The sequence below is a fragment of the Megascapheus bottae genome, chromosome 10, assembly GCF_031878675.1.
Source record: "Megascapheus bottae isolate mThoBot1 chromosome 10, mThoBot2.hap1, whole genome shotgun sequence".
Lineage (NCBI taxonomy): Eukaryota > Metazoa > Chordata > Mammalia > Rodentia > Geomyidae > Megascapheus > Megascapheus bottae.
The window spans coordinates 64,042,910-64,060,594 of NC_143518.1; the positions used below are offsets into that span (position 1 = coordinate 64,042,910).

The 17,685-nt window shown below is 40.7% G+C and overlaps 1 protein-coding gene across 1 annotated transcript in view; it reads right to left on the bottom strand.

The window, feature by feature from the left end:
- Positions 1–17,685, bottom strand: part of Adss2 (adenylosuccinate synthase 2) — a 34,860-nt gene that overhangs the window by 5,978 nt on the left and 11,197 nt on the right. Inside the window, exons 4-11 of the mRNA XM_090341518.1 lie at positions 15,909–15,959; positions 7,584–7,650; positions 7,159–7,266; positions 5,493–5,574; positions 4,069–4,195; positions 2,421–2,575; positions 1,398–1,522; positions 227–324 (exon numbers count right to left, since the gene is read on the bottom strand). Of these exons, the coding sequence (XP_090197644.1) occupies positions 227–324; positions 1,398–1,522; positions 2,421–2,575; positions 4,069–4,195; positions 5,493–5,574; positions 7,159–7,266; positions 7,584–7,650; positions 15,909–15,959 (813 nt within the window). The remainder of the gene's footprint in view (positions 1–226; positions 325–1,397; positions 1,523–2,420; positions 2,576–4,068; positions 4,196–5,492; positions 5,575–7,158; positions 7,267–7,583; positions 7,651–15,908; positions 15,960–17,685) is intronic.

A 17,685-nucleotide genomic window follows, 5' to 3' on the forward strand; every position in this document is an offset into this window, starting at 1 on the left:
AATCTGTGAGACTTTTGAGACTTATTTCGAATAAATTACTTAGGGAAAAAAAAAAAAAGAAAAGCTGGAAGTAGCACTGTGGCTCAAGTAGTAGAGTGCTAATCTTGAGAAAAAGCAGTTCAGGGATAACGCATATGCCTGGGTCCAGAGTTTAAAAGTCAGATTGGCAAAAATAAATAAGTCTTTAAACACAGATTGAAAGGGAAAAAAAAAAAAAAAAGAGTACCTGGAAAATGAGGTATGATTTCACCATCTAATTTGTAAGCAACTCCAACTTTGATTTCTGTAAACATGTCTAAAATGTCCAACTTGGTAAGGGCCAACCTAATTTTGAAGAAAAGACAATGTTAAACATCAACTCGTAATACCTAATCTGATTGATGTGAGAGAGAAGAAAACTCATGCAAAGCTCAAAGTTCCAAACCAATTCTGAAAATAGGTCAGGATTCTATTTTAAGGCATGTCATACATAAAACACTAGAGAGTAATACATTGATGTATATCCCTCCACGAGTAGAAGATTCCAGATTCTTCACTGGTGGCTCCAGATACTCTTGCTCAGGCTTCTTATGACAACACCAACTGTGGGCGGCCCCTGGAGTGGTGACAGATGCACTGTGCTGTGCGTTGGGACACAGCAGAGACCACCAGCCTCCATGCAGCCCACAGGACGGCATGTATGCACATACACACACCTCTCCTTCCTCTCTGGTTACCATCACTTCTACCCTTCTGGTCAGAAAGCATGAGTAAAGAAGCTACCTAGATCCAAATTTACCAAAAAACTGTGAAGATTAGATAATATATAGCCTAAGTTTGGGATTTTTCTCTACAATTCTTTTGTTTTTTTTAAATCTTTTACTATTTGTAGCTCAGCCAAACACATTTATTTACGTATTAGTGTTAATTACTCACTGCATAGGTCTCAGTGAGTCGGGCAGTGAGCTTTGAAACCTCAGTACATTTCTCACCTCATCATCAACCTACCTCTTCTGAAATGGGTAATAGCACAATCTCAATTTTAAGGACGATGAAATAAAGACTCAGATGAAGTCACTCAATTACATAAGCACATCCAATGTTAAGCTGATGCACGAAGACACTCATGCTAAACTGATTCCACTTTGTAGATGTACATTGTCCTTCTACTAATCTATTTGACTTGCTGCCTTCTGCACTTTCTTACATGTGAGACTACTGTGATTCTTTTGTGCTAACCATGGAGAGCTGGGAATAGAATATGAGATCTCTCTTCTTCCACTTTAACCTAGAACAATTTCAATTTGGAAACTAGTAGTGAGATTTTTCTATCAGGGCTTTATCCTAAGCACTCCACAAAAATCAAACCTGGCCAACAACTCTCCTACAACTTCCTAAAACATGTGGAGAATACTTACGCAGTAAATCCATTGATCATATGAGCATATTTGATTGAAACAAGGTCCAGCCAACCACATCTTCTTTTCCTTCCAGTAGTGACACCAAATTCCATACCCCTCGTCTGTAATAATTCTCCAATTTCCTAAAAAATAGAACTTAGAAAGTAGGATGCCAAAGCTGGGTGCAGTGGCTCACGCCTGTAATCCTAGCTACTCACTCAGGAGGCCAAGATTTGAGGACCATGGTTCAAACCAAAGGCTGGGCACTAAAGTCTGTGAGATTCTTTTCTCCAATTAACCACCAGAAAACTGGAAGTGGCACTGAGGCTTAAGGGGTAGGGTGGTAACCTTGAGCTGAAGAGCTCAGGGACAGTGCTCGGGCCCAGAATTCAAGCCCAACAACTGACCAAAAAAAAAAAAAAAAAGGATACCAATGCTATCTATGTATCTGGAGAAAAATATAGTACATTATATAATTATATAATCAACTGATAAACTCCACAGAGTTGCATATCACTTGCACTAAGATTTATGTATAGAAGGCTTGGGTCCCAGATGACTAGTTCCTGGTGCACTAACTTATACATGAATACATTAATCCACTGATAAGCTCAGAACTGAACAGACAACTAAGAGATGGGGTTATAGACGCCTCAGAGTGTGCCTTTGACTACATCTGCTCTCCTGACTCCCATCCCCCATCCCTTGCATTCCTGGCTGCGAGAAGTGAGCAGCTTTGCTCCACCTCATCCTTCTGTGTCAATGCTTGTCTAACTACAGGCTGAGAAACAGGGATCTAGGAGGCCATGGAGTGAAACTTCCAAAACCATACATAACCCAGAACAAACCTTTCCTGTCTAATTGTTTCCATAGGAAGTTTGTCACAACAATAGAAAGCTAACACATAAGTAACTAAGAGTTGGATATTAAATGAAAGGAAAGGCACAGGATACCAGAATTCATTACAGGAGGAAAAACCGATAACAAGCATGCCTTTTTCTTTCCATAGTTTTAACTGGATTTCCTGAGAAAAAGACTTACGTTGTCCTGTTCTGTAGGGAAGGCGCCAATACCAACTCTAGTGGTGTAAGCCTTCACCACTCCATATACTTCTCCAACGTTCTGAGGCGGCATACCCAAACCCGTACAAACACCTCCGACTGTGCAGTTTGATGAGGTTACAAAAGGGTAAGTCCCTAAAACAGAAACAAACATTATGATTAGCACACTTTCATATACACTTTAAAACAGAATTGCCCTCACAAACTTTGCACATGAGTATATACTAGTTTGCTGACAGAGTTGACTGAGCAGAACTGTCCCAGCCCAGGCAGAGAGGAGCTGGTGGATGCGTGCTGGCGTGGCTCTACAGTGGGTCTGCACTCAGAAATCCACCTACACATTGTAACAAAACCCCATAATATTCAAGCCGATTCAATTCCCTGGTATGATTATTAAAGGTGCAGCAATAACTTTTTTTTTTTGGGGGGGGGGCAGTCCTGGGACTTGAACTCAGGACTTGGGCATGTCCCTGGGCCTTCTCAAGGCCAGTACTCTACCAGTCGAGCCACAGCACCACTTCCAGCTTTTTCTATGTATGTGGTAATCAAACCCAGGACTTCGTGCATACGAGGCAAACGTTCTACTACTAGGCCATGCCCTCCAGCCCCAGTAGCAACCTTGAGTGACAGCAATTCAGTAAGAATTATGTGACATTCTACATGATCCCCAGTTCAGCATGCCTGTTCAGGTAATCTCAAATTATAAGAATGGCTAACAGTGGTGCGATTTTCCCCTCCTTCACACTAACTGTTCACTCTGTTAAGTTGAAATAAGGCTTTCTTTCCAGACTGACTAGGTGTATGTGATACCACAAACCCATTCTAGAGAAGCACACTCACTTTAGTTTATTAAGGGTCAAAAGCCAGTGAAATACCAGCCATAGCTAAGAAAGATCAACATAATCTGGGGTAATTATGATTAGATGCAAACACCAGTAAAGTAACTACCACTAAATTAAGAGGAACAATAGTTTGAAGAAAATAAGTATTGACATTCTGGGGATGGAGAATCTCTGCATCCACCGAAAGCCTCATGTTCAGGAACAGTCAGTGTAAACATGCTGTCAAAGTCTAGCAATATGTATGTTTAATGCATACTTTTTTTTTTGAATCACAGCACCACTTCTGGTTTTCTGGTAGTTAATTGGAGATAAAGTCTCACCGGCTTTCCTGCTTTGCTGCCCAGGCTGTCTTAACCATGATCCTCAGATCTCACCACCTTGATTAACTATAATTATAGGCATGAGCCACCAGTGTCTGGCTACTTATATTTCTTTAAAGAAAGGTTGAATAAAAAAAGATGCTTCCATAGACTTTGTCTTACTATTTTATCAGAGAAATGAGGCTTTAGATTAATGAATTGACTGATGAACTTTACAATTTATATAAAACTAAACCCACTGATTTCAAATGACTGCATTTTTCCCCAATGAAGTACCAAACATAACACATACATTGCGTTTCCTACAATATTCCTTTAAAAAACCTTGGCATAAGATGACAAACTTCCTCTGAGCACAAGCTAAAAAGCATCACCTTGGAGCAAGCTCCTTTCTGTTAACGTTAATTATTTACATCTTAGGTATTTTAGGCTCAGTCAGGCTCCCTCTGAATCACATGTCACTTACCAAAATCAATATCTAATAGTGCTGCATTTGCACCTTCTACCAAGATTTTCTTTGGTGGTCCATGTAGGGCCTCATATAGGAAATAAACTCCATCTCTCACCATTGGTTTAATCCTTTCCATATAACCCTATGCACAAAGACAAAAACCAGTTTCCATGTACACCAACGTATTCACAAAATAACCAGTACAAGTATAATTACCTGACTTTATAAAAGTGAAAACTGATAAATGAAAAAGTAGAGCTGGACACCAGTGGTTCCCACCTATAATCCTAGTTATTCATGAAGCTACCATCTGAGAATTGGGGTATGGAGCCAGCCCAGGTAGACAAACTTGGAGACTCTTATCTCCAATTAACCAGAATAAACAGAACTGGAAGGATTGCTCAAGTTGTACAGCATCATTTAAAAAGAAAAACAAGAACGCTTATCACTTTTGAGAATTTCTTACCCAGTTCCATTTACTCTACTTCACAGTCACAATTATACATTAGAATATATATAAGTAGACCTGAAAAAACCTTATCTATTACTTAGGTACATAAATATTTCCAGTTGCTAATAATAAAGCATTGCTGCATAATAGAACAAAAAGATAGTCTAGTTTCTAAACAAAAGCAATGAATTACAAATATCTAATCTTTTGGAAATTTTTTAACTGGAAATACAGACTACTCAGTGCAGACTATTCTAGAACAGCATAGTTTGCAGACTCCGGGAAATGCTGCTGATAATTAGCACACACACGGTTCACCATTAGCTGTGGAGCCTCCACACTGCTAACTTAATCACCACTGACAACTAAAATGTGCCAGTGGTGGGCCTCATCTATGCCCAGTTATGCCTTTTTCTTGCCAGTCCTGAGACTTGAACTCAGGGGCTGGTCACTTGCCCTCTCAAGGCGAGGGCTTTTCCACTTGAACCACAACACCATTTCTGGCTCTTTTTCTATATATGTGGTACCGAGGAATCAAATCTAGGGCTTGCTGCATACTCGGCAAGCGCTCTACCACTAGGCCATGATTCCAGCCCTATGCCACTTTTTTAAAAGAAATACAATGCTAAAGAAGTTGCCTGGGGCCAGGCAATCACTTTTAAGTGTGCTGGTGAGTTTTATGTTATCACCCACACCGCCCTTTGCTGATCTATACTGTGGTTACAATAAGTGCAAGTCCAGGCTCAGAATAAACCAATAACTCGTCAAATCCCCAAAACAAAAGCTAAAGAACCTACACTCAAGTCCCATGCTCTACTGCTTCTCCCATCTAAGCCACACTGCCAAGTCACACAAATATGCTAGGTCCAAGCATAACTGGGAGAGGTCTTTTGCCAGTTTTTACATAAAACCGGTTGAATAAAAGATCTACTTATCAATTTGAAAATCAAATTTCTTAAAACATATAGAAGAACTGAGAAAGCATTACCTTGAGTTTCTGTAATTCACCTTCAATGTCTACTTCCAAAGTAGGATATATAGATTTGTACTGGTTAGCCAGAACTTTGAACCTAAGAAATGCAGAGAAATTACAACACTAGCTCTCTTCAAAAATATTTCCAACAGTCAATTCAAATGATCTCTGTAGCTCTTAAGTGGTCTTAAGCCAATTGTTCCTAAAACTCAAGGCAGTTTTTTGGGGGGGCTGATATCAGGGCTTGAACTCAGGGCCTGGGTGTTGTCTCTCAGGTTTTTTGCTCAAGGCGTACTCTACCACTTGAGCGAGAGATCCACTTCAGCTTTTTTGGTGATTAATTGGAGATAAAGTCTCATAGACTCTTGCCTAGGCTGGCTTTGAACCACAATCCTCAGATCTCAGCCTCCTAAGATGTTAGGATTACAAGCGTGAGCCACCAGTGCCCAAGTAAACATAGTTTTTGGAGGAATAAAATTTAACAAAAGATAGTAACTGTATTAACAAATGATACTCTTAGGATATATATTTTCAAGATTGAGACTAAGCATAATTAGGGTCATTTATGTGCTAGGAGAAAAGAAAAATAGAATGATGAAATGTGTAAAAACACAAAGACTTACATCTGTATTCAATTTTTTTTTTTTGGTCAGTTATAGGACTTGAACTCTGGGCCTGGTTATTGTCCCTAAGCTCTTCAGCTCAAAGCTACCACCCTACCCCTTGGGCCACAGTGCCATTTCCGGTTTTTCTGGTAGTTAATTGGAGATAAGAGTCTCACAGACTTTAGTGCCCGGGCTGGCTTTGAACTGGGATCCTCAGATCTCAGCCTCCTAAGTAGCTAGGATTACAGGCATGAGCCACCACGCCTGGATCAATTTTAATTTTTTACTGAGTAAAAGGCCAAAGGGCATGGTTAACCTGATGAAGAGAGGCAGAGGTAGGTACTTCCACTGTGTCTCAAGACTCTCAGGGAGGCCGCCTTGCAGTGAGCACCCAGCACTTAAGAGGAAGGTGGGCAGCAAGCTCGTCACTCCTGCCCGATGCCACTCCCCACTGTGCAGCTGTCTCCTTACTACGTTTCCCTGGAGAGCTTCCAGAGAGCATGGTCTCTGTGGCATTTCCATATGTAAAGGTGCTTGAAAAACTGATTAGGAGCTGAGGAGCAAACTGATTTTTAAGTGGGAGGACATCATAGTCTTTGGATCTGCAATCCCACAGAGCAGCCCCTACTTCAGGGATTGCGCCCTCTACGCACTCTGTTAGGAAACCAGGTCACACACCAACCCTTAACGTAATCTGGCCATTTCTTCCTGTGACATTCCTATCTCACAACCACTGGATCCTTCATGAGCTCAATCTTAAGAAACAATTAGATGGGGGGGGTAGGGGGGGTAATGGGTACCAAGACATGTGAAAGGGTATCAATGTATGTGAATTAATGCACCTTCTATCTGGCAAATATCATGTAACCCTTTTATTACAATAAAAATATAAAAGAAAAAAAATTTCAAATAAAAAAAACAATTAGAAGGCAGTAAAAATAACTTTAGCATTTAAATGATGCCTTTAAAAATCTATTACTACTTAACTAGAATATTGATTTTATTATGTCTTTATTCCAAGTTTAAACATTTCAATGTCCATTTGTTCTTTCAAGTTTGAAACACAGGTTAGTTACCTCTCTGAGAAGCCACCAAAGTCAGACACAAGGTCGCACATCCGAAGTCCACTCCGAGCAGCTTTGGAAGAATAAACAGGGCCAATGCCCTTTTTCGTGGTACCCAAACTTGAAAACAAATTATAACAAGGCTTTGAGCTATTGGACAATGGCAAGTATTATGGTAAGATCCAAGAATAAATTCACATGACTATTTCTTATTTATACTATTTCTTACAAGTTTATTTTATTTTCATAATTCTACTGGTTTTCTCCGAATTAAAAAATGTTTAAACTTCTAGTCTGAAATTTATATATAAGAATACAGACATGCTTCAACTACATCCAAAACAACTTTATATATTCGTTACCTGACTTTTGAAATGGTAACTCTCTGTACAACAACTTAATAACAAAAATAAAATTCCATATTTTAAAAATCATACTTCTTTCCTGCTTGTTCTTGTCTTTGCTGCTCCTGGATGCCATCAGCTGCTTGATGAAAATCAAACACTAGGGAGAAAAAAAAACAAAATCAGAGTCACTGTTGAAATAAAGATTCAAGACAACATACTGTGCTTCAAATTATGGAGATTCAAAATCCTTTCAGCCTTAAATCATTATGACAAATTATGCAAATAAATTTGAATAGGTGGTAATGGCAGCAGTAATATTACAATACCAACTGGCATATTAATTTGAAAATATGCCTATGATTTCCTGTTTATTACAGAGGTTTATTTTGGAACTAACTGAAAATTCTAAATAAGTTCAGTATGCAGAGTATTGGGCATACACAAGCTTCTCCTGGGCTACACCCATGTGCACATCCCCCCCCCCACCAATACCTAACAATATTAACACAGTATCAGTTTAGTCTACTAGCTAACATCCTGTGCCCACAAGTTCTCAAATATTTACTGACTGAATAAATCAGTAGTTTATTATGAGGCAGCAGTCTCTGAACTTGTAGCCAAAGTTTATTTCTTAGGTTGGTGGTGGTGTTTTGTTTTGTTTTTTCCTTGAGCTTTCTCAAGGCTAGAGTTCCACCCTTGAGCCACAGTGCCACTTCCGGCTTTTTCTGTGTACATGGTACCGAGGAATTGAACCTGGGTCTTCGTGCATACTAGGCAAGCATTCTACCACTAGGCTATGCTACCATCCCCTATTTCTTAGTTTTTTGGGTTTTGGGGGTTTTTTTGGCCGGGGGGGTGGGGGGAGCTTTGTTGCTTGTTTGCTTTAAACAGCTATATGGAAATAGAATTTACAGGCCATAAAACTCACTCACTTTAGCTGGGCAACGTGGCTCATGCCTGTATTCTTAGCTACTCAGGAGGCTGAGATCTGAGAATCACAGTTCAAAACCAACACGGGCACTAAAGAATGTGAGACTTTTATCTCCAAAGAATCCCTAAAAAAAGTGGGCCGTGAGTTTGGTCTAGTGGTAGAGTGCTTGCCTAGCATGCACGAAGATCCAGGTTCAATTCCTCGGTACCACATACATAGAAAAAAGCCGGAAATGGTGCTGAAGCTCAAGTGGTAGAGCTCTAGCCTTGAGACAATCCAAGGACAGTGCTCAGGCCCTGAGCTCAAGCCCAGGACTGGCCAAAAAAAAAAAAAAAATATGGGAAGTAGGGTTGTGGTTCAAAGGATAGGGCAGTAGCCTTGAGCTGAACAGCTCAGGGACAACGCCCTGGTCCAGAATTCAAGCCCCATGACTCTCACAAAACAAAACAAAACAAAACTCACTTGAAGTGTCTACACCTCAACGATTCTTAGTGTATCTATTTATGATTTCTTTTCACTAATGAAATTACGATTTCCAAATTACATACACTGGAATGTAGAGATGTGAAACCGGAGTAACCTAAGGGTCTTGGATTTAGTGGAAACACTTGTGAAAGAACTTCTAAACCCTGCAATAGCACTAGAAGAGATTAGACTAGTGCCATTAAACCTAGCCTAGAAGCACACTCCTCTGGTCTCCTGCTTCTCAGGTACTGTGAAAAGGTCAAGGCAGGCTCTCCTGTTCTGCAAGGTGATAGCCACAGCTTTGGTTGACCAGCAAGTATCTGATGCTCTCACTAGTGGAGCTTGACACTTATGGACTTTAAATTTCCATTACCCAGTAAACCAAATACCTGCACTAGTGACACATTACTAGGTTAACATAACATACTTTTTTTTTGGGGGGGGGGGGGGTCATGGGGCTTGAATTCAGCCTGGGCGCTGTCTCTGAGCTCTTCAGCTCAAGGTTACAGCCCTATCCTTGAGCCAAGCCCTTCCTTTAACTGGAGATAAGAATCTCAGGTCCTTTTGTGCCCAACCTGGCTTTGAACCTTGATCCTCAGATCTCAGCCTGAGTAGCTAGGATTACAGGCACGAGCCACCACCACGCCCAGCAACATTCTTAATATTACATAGCCAGCTGCTGGTGATTCACACCTAGTAATTCTAGAGCTGAGGATCACTATTTGAAGCCAGTCCTGAGACTCTTATTTCCATGAAACTACTTAGAAAAAGCCAAAAGTGGTGCCGTGTCTCAAATGGTAGAGTGCTAGCCTGGGGCAAAAGAAGTTTAGGGAAAGCATCCAGGTCCAGAGATCAAGCCCCAAGACTGGCAAGAGAAATAAAAACAAAGAAAAAAAGAAAAACCAAGATGACATAATGTACAGTTTTATATAATTTGCTAACAGACAAAAACAGTGTATGAGGAGGTATGTATGGGGCAGTAAGATAAATCAGTGATGAAAGGCAGCAGACAAGGATGGCACAGCCTTGCCATAGGTCTTTCCAGGGTCCTGGGAAAGTAGTGATGAACAGAGTAGAATGTGTACTTTTGTGAACTTTAAAATACTGGGGTGCTATATGTGGTTCAAGACTCTGGCCAACATGCTCCTATCAAATGCTATAGGGCCTAATTTTTCACTATGCCCATCTTGCCCTCCAGACAATAGTCTTTCTTATTTATTGAGGGGCTGGAATTGATCATCACATTCCAACTGTGCAAACCAGTTATGGCATAACTGAGATATATGTGGAGTATGTCCTGCCATTTTTTTTCTAAATAAAATAGATTTGTATTTAAATATTTTTCTATTGTTAGGATGTTAAAAGGGGGCTGGGAATGTGGCTTTGTGGTAGTGCTTCCCTATCATGCATGAAGCCCTAGGTTTGATTCTTCCATACCACATACACAGAAAAGGCCAGAAGTGGCACCATGGCTCCAGTGGTAAGAGTGTTAGCTTTGAGCAAAAGAAGCTCAGGAATTTCAATATAGGAAGAAGAGGAGAAGGGGGTGGGGGGAGGAAGAGGAGGAGGAAGAGGAGGAGAAGGAGGAGAAGGAGGAAGAGAAAGGAAGAGGATGCAGAAGCAGCAGCAGAAGTAGCAGAGCCAGGAGAGGTAGCTCATGCCTATAATCCTAGCTACTCAGGAGACTGAGATCTGGGGATCTGGGTTCAAAGCCAGCCCAGGCACTAAAGACTGTGAGACTCTCATCCCCAACTAACCACTAGAAAAGTGGTGCTGTGGTTCCGGGGTAGGGTAGTAGCCTTGAGCTGAAGAGCTCAGGAACAGCGCCCAGGCCTGGAGTCCAAGCCCCACTACCAACCAAAAAATAAAAAAGAAACAGCAGCAGAAGCAGCTGCTACTGCTAAGGGACAGTGTCCAGGCCCTGAGTTTAGGCCCCAAGATGGGCCACCAAAAAAAAAAGATGAAGTTAAAAGGCAAATGGCAAGCCACAAGTAAATGTTTGATGGAAAGCAGAAGAATGATGGTTTCCAAAATTAACTTAGTATCCTGACATAAACCTAATATTTTCCCAGGCCCCAGGAAACTCTCAGTGTAATCAGAACAATGAGTTTCAGAAGATTTCATTGTGGCACAAAGCCTTAATGGCTCACAAATAACTATTTCGATTTTATTAAGGTGCTGGGGATAGGCTTTACAAATCCCCAGCAAGCACTCCAACCCTGAGCACAGCCCAGACCTACAATTACTGTTAGGAAAAGAATAGTCTTTGAAGTTGCTTTGAATATTCATTCCATTTTCTGTAGCCTAGACAGCAGGAGGGGTGGAAGAAATGATACATTTCTTATTAACATACTTATGTTATAATGCATTCAGTGTAAGCCTCAATAGAGGCATGTATTCTTGCTTTCTCACACCTTCCTTCAGGACTAACTGAAATGCTGCTTCTCAGGGAAACAGCTTAGCCACTTTATCTGAAATTATAGGTTCCCATCCATCTCCCCAACCTGCCAGACCCTACCTGGGCTCATTTCTTTGATTCCATCACACACTTACTACATTTTTACCTTATTGTTTGTGCTCACTGCCATACTATAAGCTCCATTAGGGAAATCTTTTTGGCTTTTTCTCCTCTTAAATCCTCAGTGCCCAGCATCACACCTGGCACAGGGCAGACATTTAACATAAAAGAATAAAAGAACAGACACCAACAAATCTGTATTTCATGTTTAACATTTTGAACCAGTAGTCCTTTCTCAGACTTCTTTTCCTCATTAAGTATCTCTCTTACTATGAATTAAGTTGCAAGATCCAGTTGGACAAAGCAAAAGGATGAAGTAAGAAATACTTGCATTAGTTGCTTAAATATGCTAATAATGTAGAGAAGTAGCCAACAATTTGCTCTTTTAAAACAAGCTATTGAAAGCAAAATATTAAAAATATATTGTGGAGTTTACAACGTAATGCAGTCATGAACTAAATTACAGTAATAGCATGAGAGTAGACAAGGATCTGGAATCATACTACTGGAAGAGCCTTGTACTCAAATATTATTTGAAGTAGATTTTTGTTAAGGATGCCACTATTAAATTTATAAAAATAAGTGTATATGATAAGCTACCAGTAGAGATAATGTAACAAATGCTCGAGCAATGAAGACTCAACTCTTCTTCATATTTTGTTGGTTATGGGACCTGAACTCAGTGTTCAAAGCTAGCACTCTTACCACTTTGAACCACAGTTCCACTTCTGGTTTTTTAGTGGTTAATTGGAGATGAGTGTCATGGATGTTCCTGCCCAGGCTCGCTTCAAACCACGATCCTCAGCCTCCTGAGTAACTAACAGTAAAGCTATGAGCTACTGGTGTCCCGCTCAAGTCTAGTCTGTAAGTAAGAAACAGACCATAAACATAAAGATTCAAGTAAGATTACTAGCAGATAGAAAAGATATAATGTGGGGCCAGGAGTCGGGCCTAGTGGTAGAGTGCTTGCCTAGCCTGCACAAAGATCAGGGTTTGATTCCGCAGTACCACATACATAGAAAAAGCTGGAAATGGTGCTGTGGCTCAAGTGGTAGAGCACTAGCCTTGAGAAAACCCAAGGACAGCACCCAGACTCTGAGTTTGAGTTTAAGCTCCAGGACAGATGAAAGAAAAAGAGAGAGAGACCCAGCAAATTAAAACCAAATAATAAAGAGCAGGGAATGTGGCTTGGTGGTCCTGGGTTCAATTCCTTGGTATGACATAAACAATACATACAATAAATAAAAGGAGAGAAAAAGCCATTAAAAATTATCACCACGGGCCAGGAGTTTGGCCTAGTGATAGAGTGCTTGCCTAGCATGCATGAAGACTCGGGTTCGATTCCTTGGTACCACATACTTAGAAAAAAGCCAGAAGTGGTGCTGAGGCTCAAGTGGTAGAGCTCTAGCCTTGAGAAAGTCCAAGGGCAGTGCTTAGGCCCTGAGCTCAAGCCCAGGACTGGCAAAAAAAAAAAAAAAATTACCACCAGAGCCCGGTGCTGTGGCTCTGCCTGTAATCTTAGCTACTCTGAGGATCAAGGTTCAAAACCAGCCGGGGCCAAAAGGACCCGAGACTCTTATCTTCAATTAACCACTAGAAAACAGGAAGTGGGGCGTGGCTCAAGAGTAGGGTGGTAGCCTTGAGCTGAAGAGCTCAGGGATAGCGCCCAGATCCAGGGGTAGGGTGGTAGCCTTGAGCTGAAGAGCTCAGGGACAGTACGCAAGCCAAGTTCAAGCCTCATGACCCCCCCCCCCCAAAAAAAAAGTATCACCAGAGCTGGGCACCAGTGGCTCACACCTGTAATCCCAGCTACTCAGTAGGCTGAGATCTGAGGATCGTGGTGCAGAGCCAGCCTGGACAGAAAACTCTGTGAGTCTTATCTCCAGTAATCCACTCAAAAAAAGCTAGAAGTAGCACTGTGACTCAAGTGGTAGAGTACTAGCCTGAGCAAAAGAAGCTCAGGGTCAGTCCCCAGATCTAGACCCAGAGTTCAAGTCCCAGAATTGGCCAAAAAAAAAAAAGTAAAGAATGTAAAAAGAATAGAAAGACTTGGAATCAATGAAATAGAAAACAAATCAAGATATAGAGAAGCACAAATTAGGAGTACCTACCAGGGAATAAAAAGATATATCACTGAGAAGTTCACGGTATAATATGCATTGTTCCAGACAAATAGAAGGCACTAAAGCTAGACAACTTCAGACCTAGTCCATTAAGACCTAGTTGGACAGAAGACCTGAGATAGTTGCTTAGCAAAACCACAAGTGAAACGACTGTTAATCTTCCCCCATAGCCACAACCTTATTTGAGGTGTTAGCACCTGTTTTACTTGGAGGAAGGTAACCATTCCCGGAATGTAACCAATGCACAAGTAATACAATCAAGATCTGGACCAAAAGCTCCTGGTGCCTGTTCTTACACTGTAAGAGCACTCCTGCTCCCCACCACCTAAGACTTTTTAACTGCTGTTATAGAATCAATTTGTAGTGGGGCTCAAGGAACTGTCCTTTCAGTCCCAGGAAAGTAGGGAGAAACAAAGACCTGAAATGTTTTATTCCACATGATATGATTTACTCCCTCCTACCATTGTAGAATTTTTTGTATTACTCTACATGCTTTATATAGGTTTTTGAATATTCACACAAACATATTATGTATATTATTGCTAACATCCAAATTTTAGTTTGAGTTTGTGTCTAGGATCCACCCCATCAGAATTTTTTCCCCTCGGTCCTGGGGCTTAAATTCAGGACCTGGGCACTGTCCTTGAGCTTTCTCAAGGCTAGCGCTCTATCACTTGAACCACAGCACTTCTGGCTTTTTCCATGCATGTGGTACCAAGGAATCAAGGGCTCCATGTATGCTAAGCAAGCACTCACTCTACCACTAGACCATACTCCTGGCCCAAGAAATGTTTTTAAAGACATTTATGGAAAAGAAAAAACCATTACTGAAGAAATAGAATAAAAATATAAGTAAAATTACAATTTCTATTTGTCAGCCTGGCGTGGTGGCTCACGCTTATAATCCTAGCTACTCAGGAGACTGAGGTCTGAAGATCAAGGTTCAAAGCCAGCCAAGGCACTAAGTCTGTGAAACTCTTATCTCCAATTAAACACTAGAAAACAGGATGTGGGGCTGTGGCTCAAGAGGTAGGGTGCCCAAGCACAGGGGTAGGTAGTAGCCTTGAGCTGAAGAGCTCAAGGACAGTGCCCAGGCCCAGAATTCAAGCCCTACAACTCACCAAAAAAAAAAAAAATTCTATTTGTAATGATATAAACCAACTACTCTGCTGCTACACTGTATCTCTAACTTTCTGCATTAATACTGCCTCTGTGAGTAAAAGCAACTAAGTAATTTGTCAGCACAATGTGCCATATTGTGCTATCTGGTGCTGTGCCAGCTGGCAATCCGTCAAAAGCTGTCAAGTGATGCTTGAGCATCTGCATGGAGGAGGGTGCACTAGCCCACCTTGCATTTTGGAGATTTTACATGCACACACTGACAAACAACTCTCAAAGTCCCAAGTGCAGTACAAAGCTAACCAGCCCATTCAGAGAATGCCTGGGGCAATTATACTCATGTAAAGATGTTTTACAGTGACAACACTAAATTGTTTTTGAATTTCACATATTAAGAAGGCCACATTAAGCAATGTAGTGACAAAGAAGGTACATTTACATTAACTGAATAATTTCAGTACAATTTACTTTAAATAAGCTATTCTTTTGCTTACTAATATTATTCCCAGGCTCTAAATCTGTATGGCTGTTTCTGAAGACACCATTATCTGCTTTTTCTACTTGGTTGAGACATTTTATAAAAACTGTAACAAGGCTGACACTTAAATAGAAGTTAATGCTAAATCTTTAGCACTTACTGCCTGAGGCTAAATACAAATTTAATAGTTTCTGTTCAGATCAATCATGTAAAGATTCTTACATGGTTTACACTTACTATTCTCTTTTGGCTATTGCCTCTTAACTATGGCATGGCTAATTAACAATCCCACTGGCTCAGAAAGAGCAACAGGAAAGATACATAAAAATATACTGGTGGCAGTTAAAATTAATTTTAATCTAGTTTCTTCTAATCAAGGAAGACTAGACCGAATAAATAGCAGTAATTATTACATTACAAGTATAAAGACTCATTTTAAAGATTTGCCAAAGGGTAGACAGACACTTATAGGAGTTTTACTCTATGCAAATAAATGCTCTCTGTACTCTGAAGTGGCTTGTCCTTTAATAAAATTAAAGATGCCTGGTGAAAAATGGTTAATGCTATTCCTTTGCTAATCTTAGCCATATTTTCTGAAATAGATGTTACTTCAGCCTAGCCCTTGTCAAAATAGGAAAAAGAAAATCTAAAGGATCTTACATGTTTGGAACTGTACCACAACCCATCCTTCTTAAGTTAAATAAGACTTAAGACAAAATCAGTGATAAATGATTTCATTTGGAAAACTTTATAAGCTATTTGAAATAAGTGCCCTCCATACCGATATGAGCCCTGTCGGATATGACCAGCCTTTCTTCCCAGCCTTCAAGACCTAGAGAGAAAAAAAAGGTACACTTGCTCAAACATTTACGTAACAGTTTCTAAATTGTACTTTTTTAAAAAATTTTATTTTATTTACAGAATGTCTTGTTTCTGTTTTTGAAAAAAACTGAAGCAGTCATGTCAGTGGCTTTTCTTCTGCACAGAAATACATTCAACAAGTTTCTCATGTGACATTTACTCAATATAAAATTTATTCACAGCCAGGCATGGTGACTCATGCCTGTAAATCCTAGCTACTCAGGAGGCTGAGATCTAAGGATCAAGGTTCAAAGCCAGCCCAGGCACAAAAGGACCTGAGACTCTTGCTTCCAATTAACCTCTAGAAAATGAGAAGTGGGGCTTGGCTCAAGGGTAGGATTGTAGCCTTGAGCTGAAGAGCTCAAGGGCAGTGCCCAGACTGAGTTCAAGCCACATGACCCACCCCCCCCCCCCAAAAAATTACTCACATTCCTCTGAGCAGTTCAAGAACTTAAAACTAGGGCATGCACTTGTTACAAAGGTCCTTTATTAATTGAGCCACATCACCCATTTTTGTTTTGGTTATTTTTTGAAGTTTTAAAAAATTAACACACCTTAGTGACACAAGGGGAATGTTCCTTATGACATTTTCTCACATAATAAAAATGTATTTCTATGCACTTCCCCTCTTGTTACTCCCCACATCCTCCTCCCTGTACAACAATTAAACAAGTTTCCGCTGGTTTCACCCACCTTTCATTCATTCCTAGTCAGTCACCTTCTTCCTTACCTTCCCCATCTGGGCCAGCTAACTTTTCTGTCATTTGCTAACTGTGTATTAATTGCACTGAGGGATTTCACTATGGTATTTCAGACTTGCACAGGTGTTATGTTTTGCTCAGAACAATCCTCTATTGCATTCTTTCCCCCTAGTGCCCCAGACCTCTACTAAATGTTCATTGAAGTTTCTCATGCAAAAAACACCCACTCATCTCAATTTACAAGCTGGTACACACCTATAATCCAAGCTATAGTGAAAGCACACAGGTAGAAGGATATCAGTCTAAAGCTGACCAGGCATTAAGACCCCACAAGAAAAGGAACTAAAGCAATAGAGCTATACATAGCAGGGCTCAAGTGGTAGAAACCCTACCCAGCAAGCACAAAGCCCTGAGTTCAAACCTAATACCAAAATAAAAACAGACGGCAGGACAGATGTAGAGGAAAGACACTTTCGATATGCATATCTGGATTTGATTACTAACCCATCCTAAAAACTAAAAGAAATTTAAAATTAGTAAAAAAAAATTATTGTCAGTAACACCCAAGGTGTTTTGAGCATTCATTCTTCATAGATTAGGGAAAGCCACCCTAGTAACAACAGCGAAAGGTAGGCTACACGTTAGTGTAGGACCTGTTCTAAGAGAAGAGGACCGGCAGGTAGGCCTGCCACCAAGGCAAGCCGAGACCAGCAAGGGATCCCCGAGGTGAAGGACCCAGGCCAGATGGAGAGAGGACTACAGAGACAGCAGCAAGGAGGCGGAATCTGTGGCCAGATGGACTAGTAGTTAAGGACACCTGAGGGCAGAATGCTCTCATAACAACATTTTAGCATCAGGACATGGAATATTTTCAAGGGGAGACTCCATAAGGGTGTCAAATTCTCCTCTCATCCTATAAGAGGCACCTAACAGAACAAGGATGGCCGGGGAGGGGAGCGGATACACTGCACAGAGGCCGCATTGCCCTCACTTGAA